The sequence below is a fragment of the Palaemon carinicauda genome, chromosome 8, assembly GCF_036898095.1.
Source record: "Palaemon carinicauda isolate YSFRI2023 chromosome 8, ASM3689809v2, whole genome shotgun sequence".
Taxonomy (NCBI): domain Eukaryota; kingdom Metazoa; phylum Arthropoda; class Malacostraca; order Decapoda; family Palaemonidae; genus Palaemon; species Palaemon carinicauda.
Genome location: NC_090732.1, coordinates 92717583 through 92733816, shown reverse-complemented (window position 1 = coordinate 92733816; position 16234 = coordinate 92717583). Strand labels below are relative to the sequence as shown.

The window sequence follows — 16234 nt, the reverse complement described above, 5'->3', positions numbered from 1 at the left end:
TTATGCAGAGTTTAGTGACTGTTTTTATTTTCTTTAGGTGTGTCCTGGTTATATTTTCCATTTGCATGTGTGACTTTTCGTGTACGTATGCAAATATGTGATCGCCTGAATGGGAGGACTTTGACCATCGCCTTGTACAGTTTTAGTATTTTCATGAATATGTTTTTTTTTTTTTATAGAGAATATGTTTATCTGTATCTATGACTCAACCCCCGTCCACTCTCTCTCTCTCTCTCTCTCTCTCTCTCTCTCTCTCTCTCTCCTCTCTCTCTCTCTCTAAGTATAAAGGAAAGACCTTTTACAAAACGCTTATGAATCATGTAAACAAACAGAAGCCGGGCCCCTGAAGCAAGGTATGAAATAATTACAGCGTGTTTATTAACCAAGGGAATTACTAGATAACATCAGGTCCATTTTAATAGTCTCCATCACGTACAGTAGGAAAGAGAAATAAGGGTGGGGTTACCGGTGAACGGGAAAAGAGAGGAAAGGAAAAAATAATTGAAGAGTAAACGAAATAAAATGGTCGTTCTAAACGAATATAAAAGAGACTACACAATCATTTTCTCTGGGTGGGATTGGACTCTGTTACATGTAAATTATGGCACGAAATGGTAGTCGTTCATGCACAAGCACTGCTTCGGTCAGAATATTGTTTGCTGGGAGTCTGCCAACTTTCCTCAACATAACACCTACCATAAAACATTTGTATACATATTCAGTGCTCTCTTACAAGAATTAGTTATGTGTAATATACATTTTTCATTTGGTTTATTTATCTGGTTTACTATTCTAGTAAAAAAATGATTTAGACACTGTTTAAATGTTCTTACTTTTGATTTTACTCTTTGTTTATAACTCCTTCCAGTTTGAGTCTTCGTTCTACATAATTAGTACATTGTTTTTTTATGCATAATATAACAAGATAATGATGAAATGTAAAGAAGATTCTACAGGTATCCGACTCCTTATGATTCAATAAATTTTCTTCTAAAAAAATTTTTGTATTAGGGTTTATGAATATATAATTTCGTTTGTAGCCTTTACCTATACATACTGTAGATATTCTTTATTATATGTATATACATATATATATATATATATATATATCTTTATATATATATATATATATATATATGTATATATATATATATATATACATAGATACATACATATAGATATATATATATATGTGTGTGTGGGAATACATATGTGTATGTATATACATATTTATATATATATATGTATATATATATATATATATATACAACCCTAGTTGGAAAGCAGGATCCAAGGAAAATAGCTCAGTGAGGTAAAGGAATACTAAAACAGATAGAATAGTGGGCATCATGAGTGTACCTTTAAGTAAGAGACTAGACATGGTACAGAGGTTATGGCACTACCCAAGAATAGAGAAAACAATTATTTTATTTTGGAGTGTCCTTCTCCTGGAAAAAGTGCTTACCATAGCTAAAGAGTCTCTTTTACCCTTACCAAGCGGAAAATAGCCACTGAAAAATTACACTGCAATAGTTAACCCCTTGAGTGAAAAAAGAATTTTTCGGTTATAAGTGTTATGACGTGTATGAAGAAAGAGGAGAAAGCATAAAGATTAGGCCAGACTTTTCGGCATTTATAGATTATGAGAAAGCTTTTGATTCAGCCAAAACTTCAAGAGTAATGAAAGCCCTTCAAAGACAAAGAATTGATAATCCTATGATAAAGCACTTGAAGATATCTATATGGGAAGTACCTCCTAAATCAACATAAAGTTAGTCAGAAATTTCCAGTGAGAAAGGAGTTAGCAGAGAGACCCCATCTCTCTAAATTATTCACAGCAAGCCTAGAGGTTTTTGAAAATTTAGATTGTGTAAATGTAGGAATCAATATTAATGGGGAATACCTCAACAACTTAATATTTGCAAATGACATAGTCCTGTTTAGTGATTCATGGAAGTAACTGTAGAAGATGATAGATTTGAATAGAAAAATTAGAAATGTAGGACTGAAAATCAATATGAGTAAAACTAAGATAAAATGCAGAGAGGCAACAAATAAGGGTTATGGACAGACCTCTAGAGCTTTTTTATTAATATGCATACTTAGGATAGACAGTAAGTGTTTCCCCAGAACATGAGACAGAAAGTAAAAGAAGGATAAGCTTTGTGTAAACAAAAACAGATTATGAAAAGTGAAATGTCACTTTCTCTAAAAAGAAAGGTATTTAACCGGATAGTCGTACTAGTATTAACTTGTACATTTGAAACTTGGATCCTTACTAATGTCTTAGAACATAAGCTAGTTACAACTCAAGGATCTATTGAAAGAGATATAATGGGATTAACACTAAGAGAGAGTAAAAGAAAAACATATGTATGAGACCAAATTAAAGTAGAGGATATAATAACATGTAAGAAAAAGAAATGGACATGGACAGGATATATAATGAGAATGACAGATAATAGTGGACATTAAGAATAACAGAATGGGTCCCTAGATATTGAAAAAGAAGCAGGGGAAGAAGAGAAACGATGGATTGACGAACTAAGAAAATTTGCAGATATAAACTTACAAGAAAGACCATAAAACGATGGGAGTGGAAAAGGCATGTCTGAAGGCTTTATTCTGCAGTAGACCACTAACAGATGATATGTATATATATATATATATATATATATATATATATGTGTGTGTGTGTAATATATATATATATATATGTGTGTATATATATATATATATGTGTGTGTGTGTGTGTATATACTGTATATACATGTATATATATACAAACGCAAACACACACGATTATACGATTATCTGAATTGGGTAATGGTTTCGGAGGAACAATCTTTTGTTAGTTACTCTTTATTTTAACAAAATAAATTCTACATCAAGACCACATTCATTTTATATTAATAAATCATATGAAATATATATATATATATATATATATGTGTGTGTGTGTGTGTGTGTGTGTGTGTTGTGTGTGTGTGTGTGTATAGATAGTGGAATAGGCCTACAAGATAATTCCATAATGGGAAGTAAAAATATAAGGTCAATATTAGAGCGGATATCGTCTCGCAACGTTTCTATTGAAGTTTAGACATTCTATAATACCCATATTTTTCTTCTGAGAGCTCAAACTGTGTTTGTATATGCTTGGAAGTAGGCATAGCTTTTGTGTGTTTATCTTAATTGAACTGACTGTGTTTATATTTACTTTCTTCTTTCCAAAATGGTGTCTGTCCTCAAAAGATATTTAGAGCGACTTTTTTTTCTGAATTACAACATAGACTATTCTGATTATATCACTGAGTTTATTTCATTCGGTTGCGATTTTAAACAAACAAAAAGACAGACCGATAAGCTAAAAGATAATAAAGAATCGTTTTCTGAAAAAAAAAAAATAAAGCTTTTTTAGTTACAGTATCATCCAAAGCGAAGCCAATCCAAAAGTCAGCTAAGCTGCCCCAACTCCCAACTGCGGTGCCTAACCACAGTAGTATCTTCTCCAGTAAACAGATTAAACTCACGGTCCCAAGCTGTGATCAATCTGCTGCTATACGAATGCTAGGCGACCGCATTACCAGTGTACTTCCCAGGAGACATAGCACAGAACCTGTACTAGAATTTCGTGTGTCATAGTTTGGAAATAGAAAAAAAAAATCATGTCTGTAATTACATTCATTTTATTTTTACTTCTGGAAGAGTACAGAAGTATTCAATCAGCATCTTTTGTTACTTTAAAAAAAAAATCCTCCCCTGATTTCTCTGTTCAAATAAGTTTGCCTTTTTTCGAGCGTTACCCTTTAGTGTTAGGAAATAATCTGAGCGGTTTTTGATCCCAGGCGAGCTCATTCTGTGATGCCCGTCGGCGTATGCTGCATGTACCTTCGCACTCATGACGTCATAATAAAGGACGAGGTCCTCTCTTCCCTTCTCTCTTTCTTTACCATTGTGTTGATCAGCTGAAAACGTGGACTCTAAATGGGATTGTTGTGTCGGTCGTAATTCATAGCCACTGGACGAATGTCTCCATAACAATAGAAACGTCATCTACTTAGAATTCCCACAGGCTCTGCCTTTTAAGTCTCAAGTCTTATCAACAGCCATCCGTACCTTCGGGATCACCATTTGAATTCTAAACAACAAACAGGATTCCATTTTTTTTTCTTTTTACTTCTCTATTTATTCTGGAGTACTAGCTATTTGCGCTTCTGTACATCGACACTTCATTCTTATATTGCATAATGTTGGAAAAACTTGGGTCAGTCTTTCGTTTATCTATTTATTTATTAAGGAGATTAGTGACACACGCAGTTCATACCTCATTACAGTGTTTTACTCATTCTGGAGATTAAATCTATGTCCAAAAGATATCTATACTACGACATGAGCTCATATGCAATATATACAAGTTGTAGATATTGAAAAAAAAATAACGAAAAAGTAAAACATTCATGCATTATATCTGCATTCAAATGAGGCTATGCTCGTAAATCTTATTGACAATATGGGCAAAGGAATAAATCTATTATGGCTGCATCAAGACACCACATTAATAGGTGAATGGTAAATTACGGGTATTTTTCTTGGTTAAAGAAAGTTCAAAGCGGACCCGCTTCCGAACAGAACATCACAAAAACAGAAAAGCGTAAAAGTAAATATTTTGTAGTTTGTGTTAGTTTGAAAGTAGAAAAGTGTTCAGTTTCTTTCGTATATCATTATTATTATTATTATATCAAGATTTGAACTAAAGTACATTGAAAATAGTGGTACAAGGAACAATAATGGTGAAAAAAGAATGGCATCATCATATGATTTACTTGAGCTTATGCTCATGTAATTATTATTCTGGCTTGAAGACTTTTCATAGAAATCTGTCCTGAATGTGGTAGTACTGTTAGTGCACCTCAAGTGGTGCACTATAGGCATTACTTAAAGGTCTTTGCGGCGTTCTTTCGTCCCATAACTGCACTTACCTTTTAGCCTTCTACATCCCTACAACTTTTACGTCATGATGCTACCAAACGGTTTTCCTCATGTTACATATGGACGTTGAACTGCCTCCCAGGCCCCGGTGCTGAGCTCTCTGGCCCAAATTCACACATCCAATCCAATTCATAGAAAACTAACGTTGAACTTGACCTAAACACAAATACACTCAAAGACAATTTTTAAACCACTACTGAAACCTGCCGTAAAAAAATAGCTGTCTACCACCAGCGATATTAAAGGTTTAAAAGTTTAAAGGGCAGGTAATGGCTCCTGATGACTCGGCACATAGACCTATAGGCTCCCCCAAACCCCCTATCCTTAGCTCACAAGGATGGTAAGGATGCAGCGCCCAAAGGAATTAACGAGTTTGAGCGGGACTCGAATCTCAGTCTGACCTTTACCACTCAGAGACGTTACCACATCGGCTTCCACAACCGTAGGTCATCATGAGGGTCTCCTGTACATTAATGCCTGATAAAGAGTAAGACTAAGCGTGGGATGATAAGAGGGAAACAATTTGGTCTCACAGCCTGGACTATTTACCATTTTCTTACTACTGAATACAAAAATACATTTACACAAGAACTTCTCTAAACAGCAATGTTAAGGTAATGCAGTTGAGAATAGGTTTTGGGAATGTCTTCCTTTATCTCTCTCTCTCCCTCTCTCTCTCTCTCTCTCTCTCTCTCTCTCTCTCTATATATATATATATATATATATGTATATATATATATATATATATATAGAGAGAGAGAGAGAGAGAGAGAGAGAGAGAGAGAGAGAGAGAGAGAGAGAGAGAGATTTTTGTAGCCGAAATGTTAACGTACAAATAAATTTAGTACTCTATTTGACAATGAGAATGGTTCTGAATTCTAAAACACATGTAAAATTGATAAGTGTCAAGAGCATGCTACTTAAGTTATATGGTCGGGAGATACATGGACACTTTTGTAACCTATTTGTAGGGGATACTGAAAACAAGGTAACTAAATTAGCACAGAACATGGTGCAGGAGTACGACGATCATTTCGGAGAACACATTACCACTTGGGACTACAGTTCATCTCCTAATCGTGTTCGTTTGGTTACTAAGTTTTAACATATCTTTCATCGCTTAAGATGGGAGTTGAGAGGAATAAAGTATTCGATTTCTTTATTTTTGGCCACCACAGTTTGTTTACTACTTTGTCTCATATAAAGAACAATAAGAAACCGATCACTTTTTTGCGGGCTAGTAGCAATTCTCAAATTTATACCATTGGAATCTGTGTGGGTTCCATGTCGGCCATTTTCTCTGTTTCGTAATAAAACACAGACTGCACAAAATACCTTACATGCCTTGACAAACATTTTGGCCTTTAAGATACCTACTATGTATATTCGTATTCACAGTGTTCAATAATTACTAGAGGTTCTGTTTCCAACTGATGGTTGTTGCGATCATTATTATGAAATAAGCGATTCATTTTTTCTTAAAAATTGCATTTAGAATCTTTTTACATTATGATGATGATGATAATTACAACACTTTAGTTCAAGTAAGGTCTCATGATACACAACCGTTAGCAGTAATTTTTTCTGCCTCAAAATATGGCTGTTTACTAGATTCTAAGCGCATTGCAGCCGTTGTGTAGGAGAAAACTTGGTTAAGAGCATGAAAAGTATGTTCACAGCACCCATTTTTGTGCCATTTTACTTGTTTAATGATGTCACCATTAACTGGCGAAACATATATAGCATCCGGTATTGTGTAAACAGAACAGCATGCATTCGTCTGTATATTAATAACATAAATTTGTGGTTTATTATGATTACGTCAAATTTACTACTGCTTTATTATACTGCAGTTTTAGAATTCACATCTATAATCCACCCTATAGGGGGTAGTACCTCAGCGTACCTCAAGCAGTTAACTGTAGGCATTACTTAAAGGTCTTTGCAGCAACTATTCGACCCCTACCTAAACTCACTTTTTACCGTTCTACCATACACCCGTTCCCACTTTCTATCTTTCATCTTGCAGTCCAGCCTCTTACCTTTCTACTTCAAACTGCAACTGCGGGGTTGTCCCTTATTGGACATGAACGCTGATTAGCCTCCCAGACCTCAGAGCCGTGCCTTCTGGCCAATATTCATAGACCAATTCAAAGCACTCCAAAGCCTATAATAATAACATTAGTCAAAGGCAACTGCCTTTTTTGTCTGTGGAAGGGACCATTGAAGCATTTTTGCATAAATTTTTTCCGTTTTCTTTTTCTATATCTGCATTGAAGTAAACCCGAAGCAATGTATATCTGTCAGGATATAGAGCACATGCTCGAATATTTACGTCCTCGGTTTAGTCACTAAACCTGACTACGTCTGTAAGACTCCAAAAAGTGTGTTATTGTGACATTATTAGCAGTGACTGTATAATATTCTGTCTGTCACATAACAGATTATTTGGGTTTCCTTTCTGTTGTGTCGTTACGAGAAATCGATAAGGTGCTGGGATTCGGCCCTGAAATCGACTGTAATTGCGTACTACTAAGTTATAATGGTGCCAATTTCAGTAGCTGTTTGTTTGTGTGAGCGTGTGACTCACCTCACTTGCAAGACTTTGTTTGTAAATATTTCCGTGCATACAGTAGTATATGTGAGAGTAATAACTACATGGAAAATATTACCTCATGCCAGGGTTATGTAACTAGCCTACAACTCTGACGGACGCGTAGAAAAAGAAAAGAGAGGGAGAGTAACAAAAATACCTTCCACTTCACACGCGAATGAAGTCCTTGCCTTGGCTTGTCTAAGATAATCTTAGAAATGAGGTCCCACCGTCATCTTTACAACGGAACACCTATCCTTAGGAAGTAACAGAACGGTCACCTGAGACCGAAAATGAGTGGGGGAGAAGTCGTTAACATTTCTTCATGACTGTCTAAGCTTACATGTCAAGACGTCGTAAAGGAAACCCAATAAAAATGATTGTCCTATTTACCTTGGGGAACCATGGGGCTGGGGCAAGGGAATGGGGAAAGGGCTTCTCCTATTGGGACTAGTATAAGCTGTAAACTGCTTTGAATATCACATGACTGCTAATGTTAAATCGAACACATATTCAATATTCAAGTTAACATCATATATGTGTATATATATATATATATATATATATATATATATATATATATATATATATATATATATATATATATATATATATATATATATGTGTGTATATATATACATATATACATATATTTATATATATGTGTGTATATATACATATATATATATATATGTATGTATATATACATATATTTATTTATTTACATTTATATATTCACATAAAGGGAGACACAAGAGACCTGAAAAAATACCTCCCAATAAGTTTACTTTCATTAATAAATAAGATATTTACAAAGACCATATTAGGCCAAATAGAAATACAGCTAGACTTTAATCATTAAAACCAAGAGAGCAGGTAAGCTTTAGAAGTGGATATTCAACAACTGACCATATCCATGTAATTAACCGCTAATGGAAAATCAACAGAGTATGACAAACCACTATGTGTGGTATTTATAGACTATGGAAAAGCTTTTAATTCTGTCAAAACTTCACCAGTAATGAAAGCCCTTCAAAAACAAGGCAAGGCATAAATTAATCTTATGTTAAAACAATTGAAGAGTGAGAAAATTCCGATTGAGAAAGGAATTATTCAAAGCATGCCTAGAAAAAGTTTTTATGAATGTAGGTTGGGAACATCAAGGAATTAACACTAGTGAGGAATAACTTAATAATTTATTATTGTTTTAAAGAATTACACATATTCAAATAAAACAAGATAAAAGGTATTTATTTTGTAAATTACATGTCACTGAGTGAGAAAGGGAGACAAAGAGAAAAGATTATTAAATATTAGATAGAAAAATTAGTGGAAAACGAGAATGTTGGCGCTCAACATGCTATGCGAGTAGAAAGTTTTGATTCTAAAGGCCAAGGCAGGAAGAAGTTCCTGTTAGCAAAGAGGTATTTTAAGATTGACAAATAAGCAATAATTTGACGGTATTAACATAAAATGGAAAAATAAACACTATTTATACAGGTAGCAATTATGTCCGTGAGATAAGGATCCAAGTATGTTGCCAACATGCAGACCCTCCGACCGGAGAGCATCATTTGACAAACGGTAAAATGCAGGATCTAATAAATGGATTAGTGATTCGATTACAGATGTGTAGGAAGTCTTTTTTCAATATGTCTAAATAGGTATAATGAAGGTAATAATCTGTTCCTTGGAACCCGTGATGCTCTTCTTACAATCTTCAATGCTATACAGAAATCCAGTAATTGTGGTCAGAAAGTATGGCTTTTAACCGTGTTAATCCTGAGGTCCTTGCCTTCACACTCGAACAGTTTGTGGTTCTTTTCTTAGTATGATCATTTAATTTTCAGGTAACAGATCACAAAGAGTTGTTGATTGGCACCATAGTGAGTATAGGAATGTGATATCTGGTGTTCCTTAAGGTACTGTTCGTGGCGCATTACTTTTCATACCATATACACATGACATGTGGTTTGGCCAAGAAAACAGGTCCGTTGCATATGCAGATGATGATAATCTATTTGCCTCAATTCCATTTCCTGAATGTAGATCTGGGGTTGCTGATCCCTTAATAGAGATCTAGCTAAAATTAGTGCATTGTACAAATTATGGGGCATGAAGCTGAATCCTAACAAAATTCAAAGTACGATTGTAAGTAGGTCCATGACATTGGTTCCTCAACATCCAGATATCTGTATTATTCATCTCTCTATAAAGATATACGATTCCTTTAAAAATGGTGTGTTATTTTTTATTTCAAATTTATTTTTGTGAAACACATTCAGTATGGCTTATTGAGAAAATCTTTCAAGATTTTCGGTGATCAATCTATTCTGAAGAAATGTTTTAATTCTTTCATGCTGTCTTGTTTCGACTATTGTTCTCCTGTCTGATCTTCAGCTGCTAAATCTCATCTTGATATGTTGGACAAAAACTTGCGGTCTATCAAATTCCTTATGCTTGATCTAAATTTAATCTCTGGTACCGCTGTTCAGTAATTTCTTTATGCATGTTACATAAGATTTTTCATAATCCTTTACATTCAGATCTTCCCACACTGTACCATCCAGTACGAAGTAATAGGCATGCGATTAATCCTAATAATCTTGTCTTCTCCATCATAAGACTCAATATTACATAATATTCAAGAAGTTTTATTCCAGTAGTGACCATATTGGGGAATGATTTTCCTAATCACGGAGTTGAATCGGTGCAGCTTCAGAAGTTCAAACTTACAACGAATGTTTCCATGTTGAACAAGCTGACATAAATCTCTCATCATAGTTTATATGGCATATTTATCTTGGTGCTGCTATTAATATTAGGATGTTCTATATTCATTATTCATTACTTCTCATATAGTTTATTAATTTCCTTATTTCCTTTCCTCACTGGCTATTTTCCCTATTGGAGACCTTGAGATTTCCTAACTTGGGTTGTAGCTTTGCTAATAATAATAATAATAATAATAATAAGAAGAAGAAGAAGAAGAAGAAGAAGAAGAAGAAGAAGAAGAAGAAGAAGAAGAATATCATTATTATTGTTATTATTATCATTATTATTATCATTATTATTATTATTATTAATAATAATAATAATAATAATAATAATAATAATAATAATAATAATAATAATAATAATAATAAAGAAAATCCTTAGCTTAACCTTTCTTTCTTTAACATTAGTTTATTTTATTTCAAGTAGAAAGACAAAGTTCCTTGTCAAAGATACAAGCAAATATATTGAAATAATAAAAATCATTAAGAATATAGTGCTTCAACATAAAACAAAATATACAGTCTTGAATAATCAGTAAGGCATTTGTTTGGATGAAATCAGCCTCATCCCTTCAGAGTATACTACTATACTAAGCTTAATGTCCATTACAGTTTTCATCAGATTCCTTTCATAACAAGGGGATAAGATCGTTGCAACTAAAGTTTTATTATCTACGCCTTGTATTATCTTATTTTCTAACGAACGGATGAAGACTGAGAAATGTGTCAACATACGTCTGTAAAAATTATATGTACATATACGATGCATACAAGATGATAGGATTTATTGATAAGCATTTGATAAGGTGTTGGTTTAAGGATTAAAGGTTTAAAGGCTGTTCATGAATGGCAGAGGCAAGGGACAGTAACAATACCCTAGCTAGAAGGATAACGCTTTCCTTGTAGATTGACTACGGGCTCTTGCAATAATGCACCTCGTAGCTTTATGGACAATGCCCTAGAGACTGACCATATATACATATAATCAGCGCCCAAGCCCCCTCCCCTTTCTACCCAAGCTAGGACCAAGTGGATGTCAGCATGTAGACCTATAGGCTCCCAAGAATTCTCCCCACCTCCATCCTTAGCTCACAATGATGGTGAGGTTATAGACACTACACGAATCTATCGAGGTTAAGCGGGACTCAAACCCTACTCCGGCATATCGCCAGGCAGGGACGTTTCTAATAGGCCAGATGAGTTGTTGAGAGGGATTAAAAGTTTTAGTTTCATATGTGAAGTATGTGTTAGAGTACGCGAAAGGGAGAGTAACTGATTGGGTGTGAAAATTACTCTAAGAGCAGACTGTGTTAAGACAAAAGGCTCTGCAAAATGTTTATGGATAATCTGAAGTGAGAAGTTAAAGAAAGTACCGTGGACAGGGAAGCAAAGTTGTCAAATAACGAAATGAGTCAGGGTTGGATAGTCATAATTTGCATATCATACTGTGCTAATGGGGAATAGAAAGAAATAAAGAAACTATCAAAAAGAGTATAATATAATTCAAAAGTAGATAATAAAGTAAGCGAGGAGTTATGAAGGTATATGGAGTGAAGTAAGATGAAATAGTGTTAATATAGATGGTGGAAGAATGAATATCGATTCATTGAACTATTTGGGAGCAAATATAAGCTATGAGACGAGGTGAGTCACAGAACAGGCGATGCAAGAAATGTATCTGGTTGTACACAAAATATTAGAAAGAGACTTGAAAAGCCTGTGAAAATCAAGATGTAAATGTATAAGGGGTGTTTGAGCCATCTCTCCTTTATGAAAAAAAAAATTTGCATATTTATTTCCATTGAAGGAAGGCTGAAGTTGTTGAGATGAAGTTTTTGTGTGCTATATGTGTTGGAAGGTGAATAAATAAGGAGAGATATTTTGGAATACATAAATGTGTGAAAACTTAATATACGGCAAGGAATGAATTAAAGTAATTGAGGTGGCTTAGCCTTTACAAAAGAATGGAGAGGGATAATTCAGGGGTGTTAGGGGATAGAATGAAAGGAAAGCCTAGTAAGAGTTCCATAGATTATGATTAAGTTGTGCTGGAAAGGAAAGGTTCGATATACAGGAAATGAAGAATGCATCCAAGATGTGTGTGTATGTTTCATTTAGTGTTCCATAACCATAAGTACAGTGTATGATTTTCTGCCAAACTCATAAATTAAAGATTGCTTACTGTTCAGTGTGGATAACAAAAGAGTTTCGTATCGTATTCATTTGTTATCACAATATAAATCAAACTTGAGTTATTATTCCCTGAGGAAGAGCATAAAAAAAAAAAAAAAAAAAAAATTAAAGTATTTTGCCATATTTATTTTTTCGCTACCTGTCTAAGTGGAAACAAGATTTACCCTCTTCCCCCTCCTTTCTCTTCCCAAGGGTTTTAATTACGTTTGAGTCACGACTATGATAAAAAAAAAAAAAGAGCTCCCAGCTTGATTATTAATCTACGTTGTAATATTGATTTAATTAGTCATTATACGGCCGTCCGGTGCAAGGGAAGCCCCTGCGAAGCCCTTCAGGTCTGTCCGTGATCATCCTCTAACCACCATTAGCTTCCCTTTTTTTCCCCACTCCAATTATTTGGAGTTTAATAATCCTCTTTTCAAAAGGATAAATTAGTAAGTGTTTAGGAAGAGCGATTTTCTTTATTATTACTTTATTGCCAATATCATTCGGGATATTACCAGACTCATCGTAATCATCGTTATAGTTTATCTTGCATGATAAAATCTTGTCGTTGAAGCTATCCCCTTGAAGGGATAAGAACAGCAGCACGTCATGTTCGTTTTCCTTTTTTATTTTAGCGAAAACCTAAAAAGCATAGCCATAAACCTTGAAAAGCTGCAGCGCAAGCGGTAAGCCGATTAGTATGGACGGTAAACAAAATGTAATCCTAGAGGGTCCCGCTCTCACGTGTCGTTGGCCCAACGTAAGGATATGGTAACATTATCTCGTGGCCTCATATTATTAAGGCACGAACTATGGGGGTCTTTCTTTGTATGTGCTAGACAAGAGTTTTGTTCCAGAGTTTATACATATACTTATAAATGTGTGTTCTTTTTTTTCCTCTCTGTTCACCGTATACCCTTAGAGAAGTACCTCAAGAAGGTGTAAGCCCTCTAGTTCTCAACACGCCACCATAGACTGCAGAATGCGTCTTTAAAATTTAACGTTTAGCTTATATAATGGATTTGCAATAAAAATTTCAGACACACGTGGCTTCTTTCAGAGATTATCTTCTTGCCTATACTTCCTGTATTCTGATTACAGAAATTTCAACTTGTAAGATACCAATAAGAGTCTGGTGAGTGATTGACTATTTTCAAATTTGATTTTTCTCTCATTAAATTTGCATTGATTAGCTTGAAGTATCAGTTGGATTTTACGGTTAATTAGATTTGTCTAATAGAAAGCAAACAGAAATACATTCGCAAGATTAAAGCAAAGTTGTTAAGTTGTGTGAAATTCATAAAGTTACTATTTAAATTCCTTTGTGACATCTTTGAAATAATATTCATGTAAATAACCCAAAAAAATTATTCGGATATTTATGGCAAGAATATTGACATCTGAGTTGTTATCTCTAAAGTTATTCCCAGCCGTTATTAGATTTTCCCAAACTGTGTAGTTGACTAACAGCTGTGAAATAGATTTGTCCCAGAAAATTTCAATCGTACCACGTTAGGTTTAATCCCGTTTGGGAGACATTTCAAAGCAACGTCAGCGGCTTCTGGTAAGGTTAGAGGGACAGGAATCAAGATGGAAAACAAAGGGGAAACACATTATGAATCTTAGGGCGATTTTTAGTTCTTACATCATTAACGGAAAGCAAAATAAGAATAACGTTATTATGAGAGTAGAATCTCTTTAGCCTACCACTTAGTATGTGAACAGACACAAGAAAATTGCAATCATCGGCAACAGAAATAATTCAGTCTTATAAGAAATTAGAAGCTAGTTAGAATGACTCATGATAAAAGTGGGAACTTTGCTTGGCAGAGCCGCAAGTAATTATTTGCATTTTAAGTAATGCCAAGAAACAACACAATTCGTGAGTGCTTTTTGAAAGAACAATCAAGCCTCAGTTACGACAGTGTAAGAGTTTACTGTTAACAGTTCATATTAATGAGAATAAGGCAAGAAATTTCATGGAATTAAGAAAAAGTTACTTATGATTTTAAGGATTTCTTAGCTTAGAGGAATCAACAAGAGGATACTACTTATACGATTTAAAATGGTCCCCGAATTCATGTTAAGATAATGCAAAAGGGCGATTGGAAGGTGGTAAGTACTTGTTCTCAAACTCCTTAATACCTTCATAAGATTGACTTTTTTGAAAGTCATAAATTAGAACCAAGTTCATTGACAAACAACTACAGGGCAACTGAACTCAAACTTGTGCGTTAATCGGCGTGAAATGAAATATTGACTTATACTGGTTTGCGTGGCAAACCTGAAACCCTCTTTTTGCTAGTTTCAATTCACAAGTGTTTCGTTTTATGACTGTAATCATCCTGATGTAAATTTTGATGAAGTTATTATGTTCATGGAAACGTGCACTGCATACAAAATCTACTGGAACTAGTGACAAGTTTTTATGCATGAAAAGGTCCAGCAATCGATAGACTTGGGAAGACAGCGTTTTGTATCCTTTTTCACCAATTTGAATTAGTGCGATTGCTCCTACCTTTCCGTGCACTTAATCGCTTGGTAGGACTTCAGAAATTTTACTTGATAATCTGCGTAGTAAGACTGATTTTATTTTGTTGACATGTTTCTCAACGAAGGAAGAAATCATACTAAATCTCATTATTATATCCATATTGTGATCTTATCTAAAAGCGTAAAGTTGCAAAAACTTAATCAACAAACATCATTACCACACCTTTGTATACTTGTTATAAAGATATTCTATCATCTATTTATGTTTTTTGTTAGATTCAATCCAAGAAATAATTTTTTTCTTCATTCCCAAGACAGCACTCTTAAAGACATTATCAAGATAATACCCATTATAAAAGAAGAAAGACTATCACCAAATAACTAACTTATGAATGATCAAGAATAACATATTACGCATATGAATAATAACTCAGCAATAATGTTCAATTAATATTTAATTCTTCATAAATTATGCAACGTAATTTTTTTTATAAAAAGGTTACTTACAATTTCCGTGTATCCATCTCTGCATTGGCTCTGGAACTTCTGTCTCCTCTCTTCTGACGGCCTGTCTCGATAGCCCGTATACCGCACCTGCTGTGTAAGATTTTTAATCAATACCGTGATTTCCTCATACAATGATTTAGTTCAAATTTGCACTTATCAAATAGATACTACAAACATAAATGCATGTTCGCAAACACAACGCGTATAAACGACAAACTCGCACGCACACATACAATATATATATATATATATATACATATATATATATATACATATATATATATATGTGTGTGTGTGTGTGTATATATATATATATATATATATATATAGGCAGGTGAAAGAAGTTGTTTGGGACATGCTTTGCAATAATTGCTTTGTAAAAATTTGGCTACAATATGTATAGAATTTTCTTATTTTGTTAATTTTCACTTCAGTAAAATTATCTAAAAGCATTCAGAAATGAAAGAAATTGCAATAATAAAAGAATATTGATGATTAAGCACGATGATACCTACCTATACCTATAAGATAAATAAGTTAATAACTTAATAAATTATCCCCCATTAAACAATAGAAGCTTAATCTTTATACTGCTCCACGGGGCGTGATATTTATTGGAAGAGTTAATAAAAACTAACCTTCTTAGACTTGAAGTTAGTTTAGTCAGATATGTGAATTGAAGTCATAAAAGTTTACG

The 16234-nt window shown here is 34.0% G+C and overlaps 1 protein-coding gene across 1 annotated transcript in view; it reads right to left on the bottom strand.

Annotated features, from left to right (window-relative positions):
- The window catches only part of LOC137644926 (protein big brother-like), a 207091-nt gene that overhangs the window by 153963 nt on the left and 36894 nt on the right, over nucleotides 1-16234 (bottom strand). Inside the window, 1 exon segment of the mRNA XM_068377802.1 lies at nucleotides 15538-15627. Within this exon segment, the coding sequence (XP_068233903.1) occupies nucleotides 15538-15627 (90 nt within the window).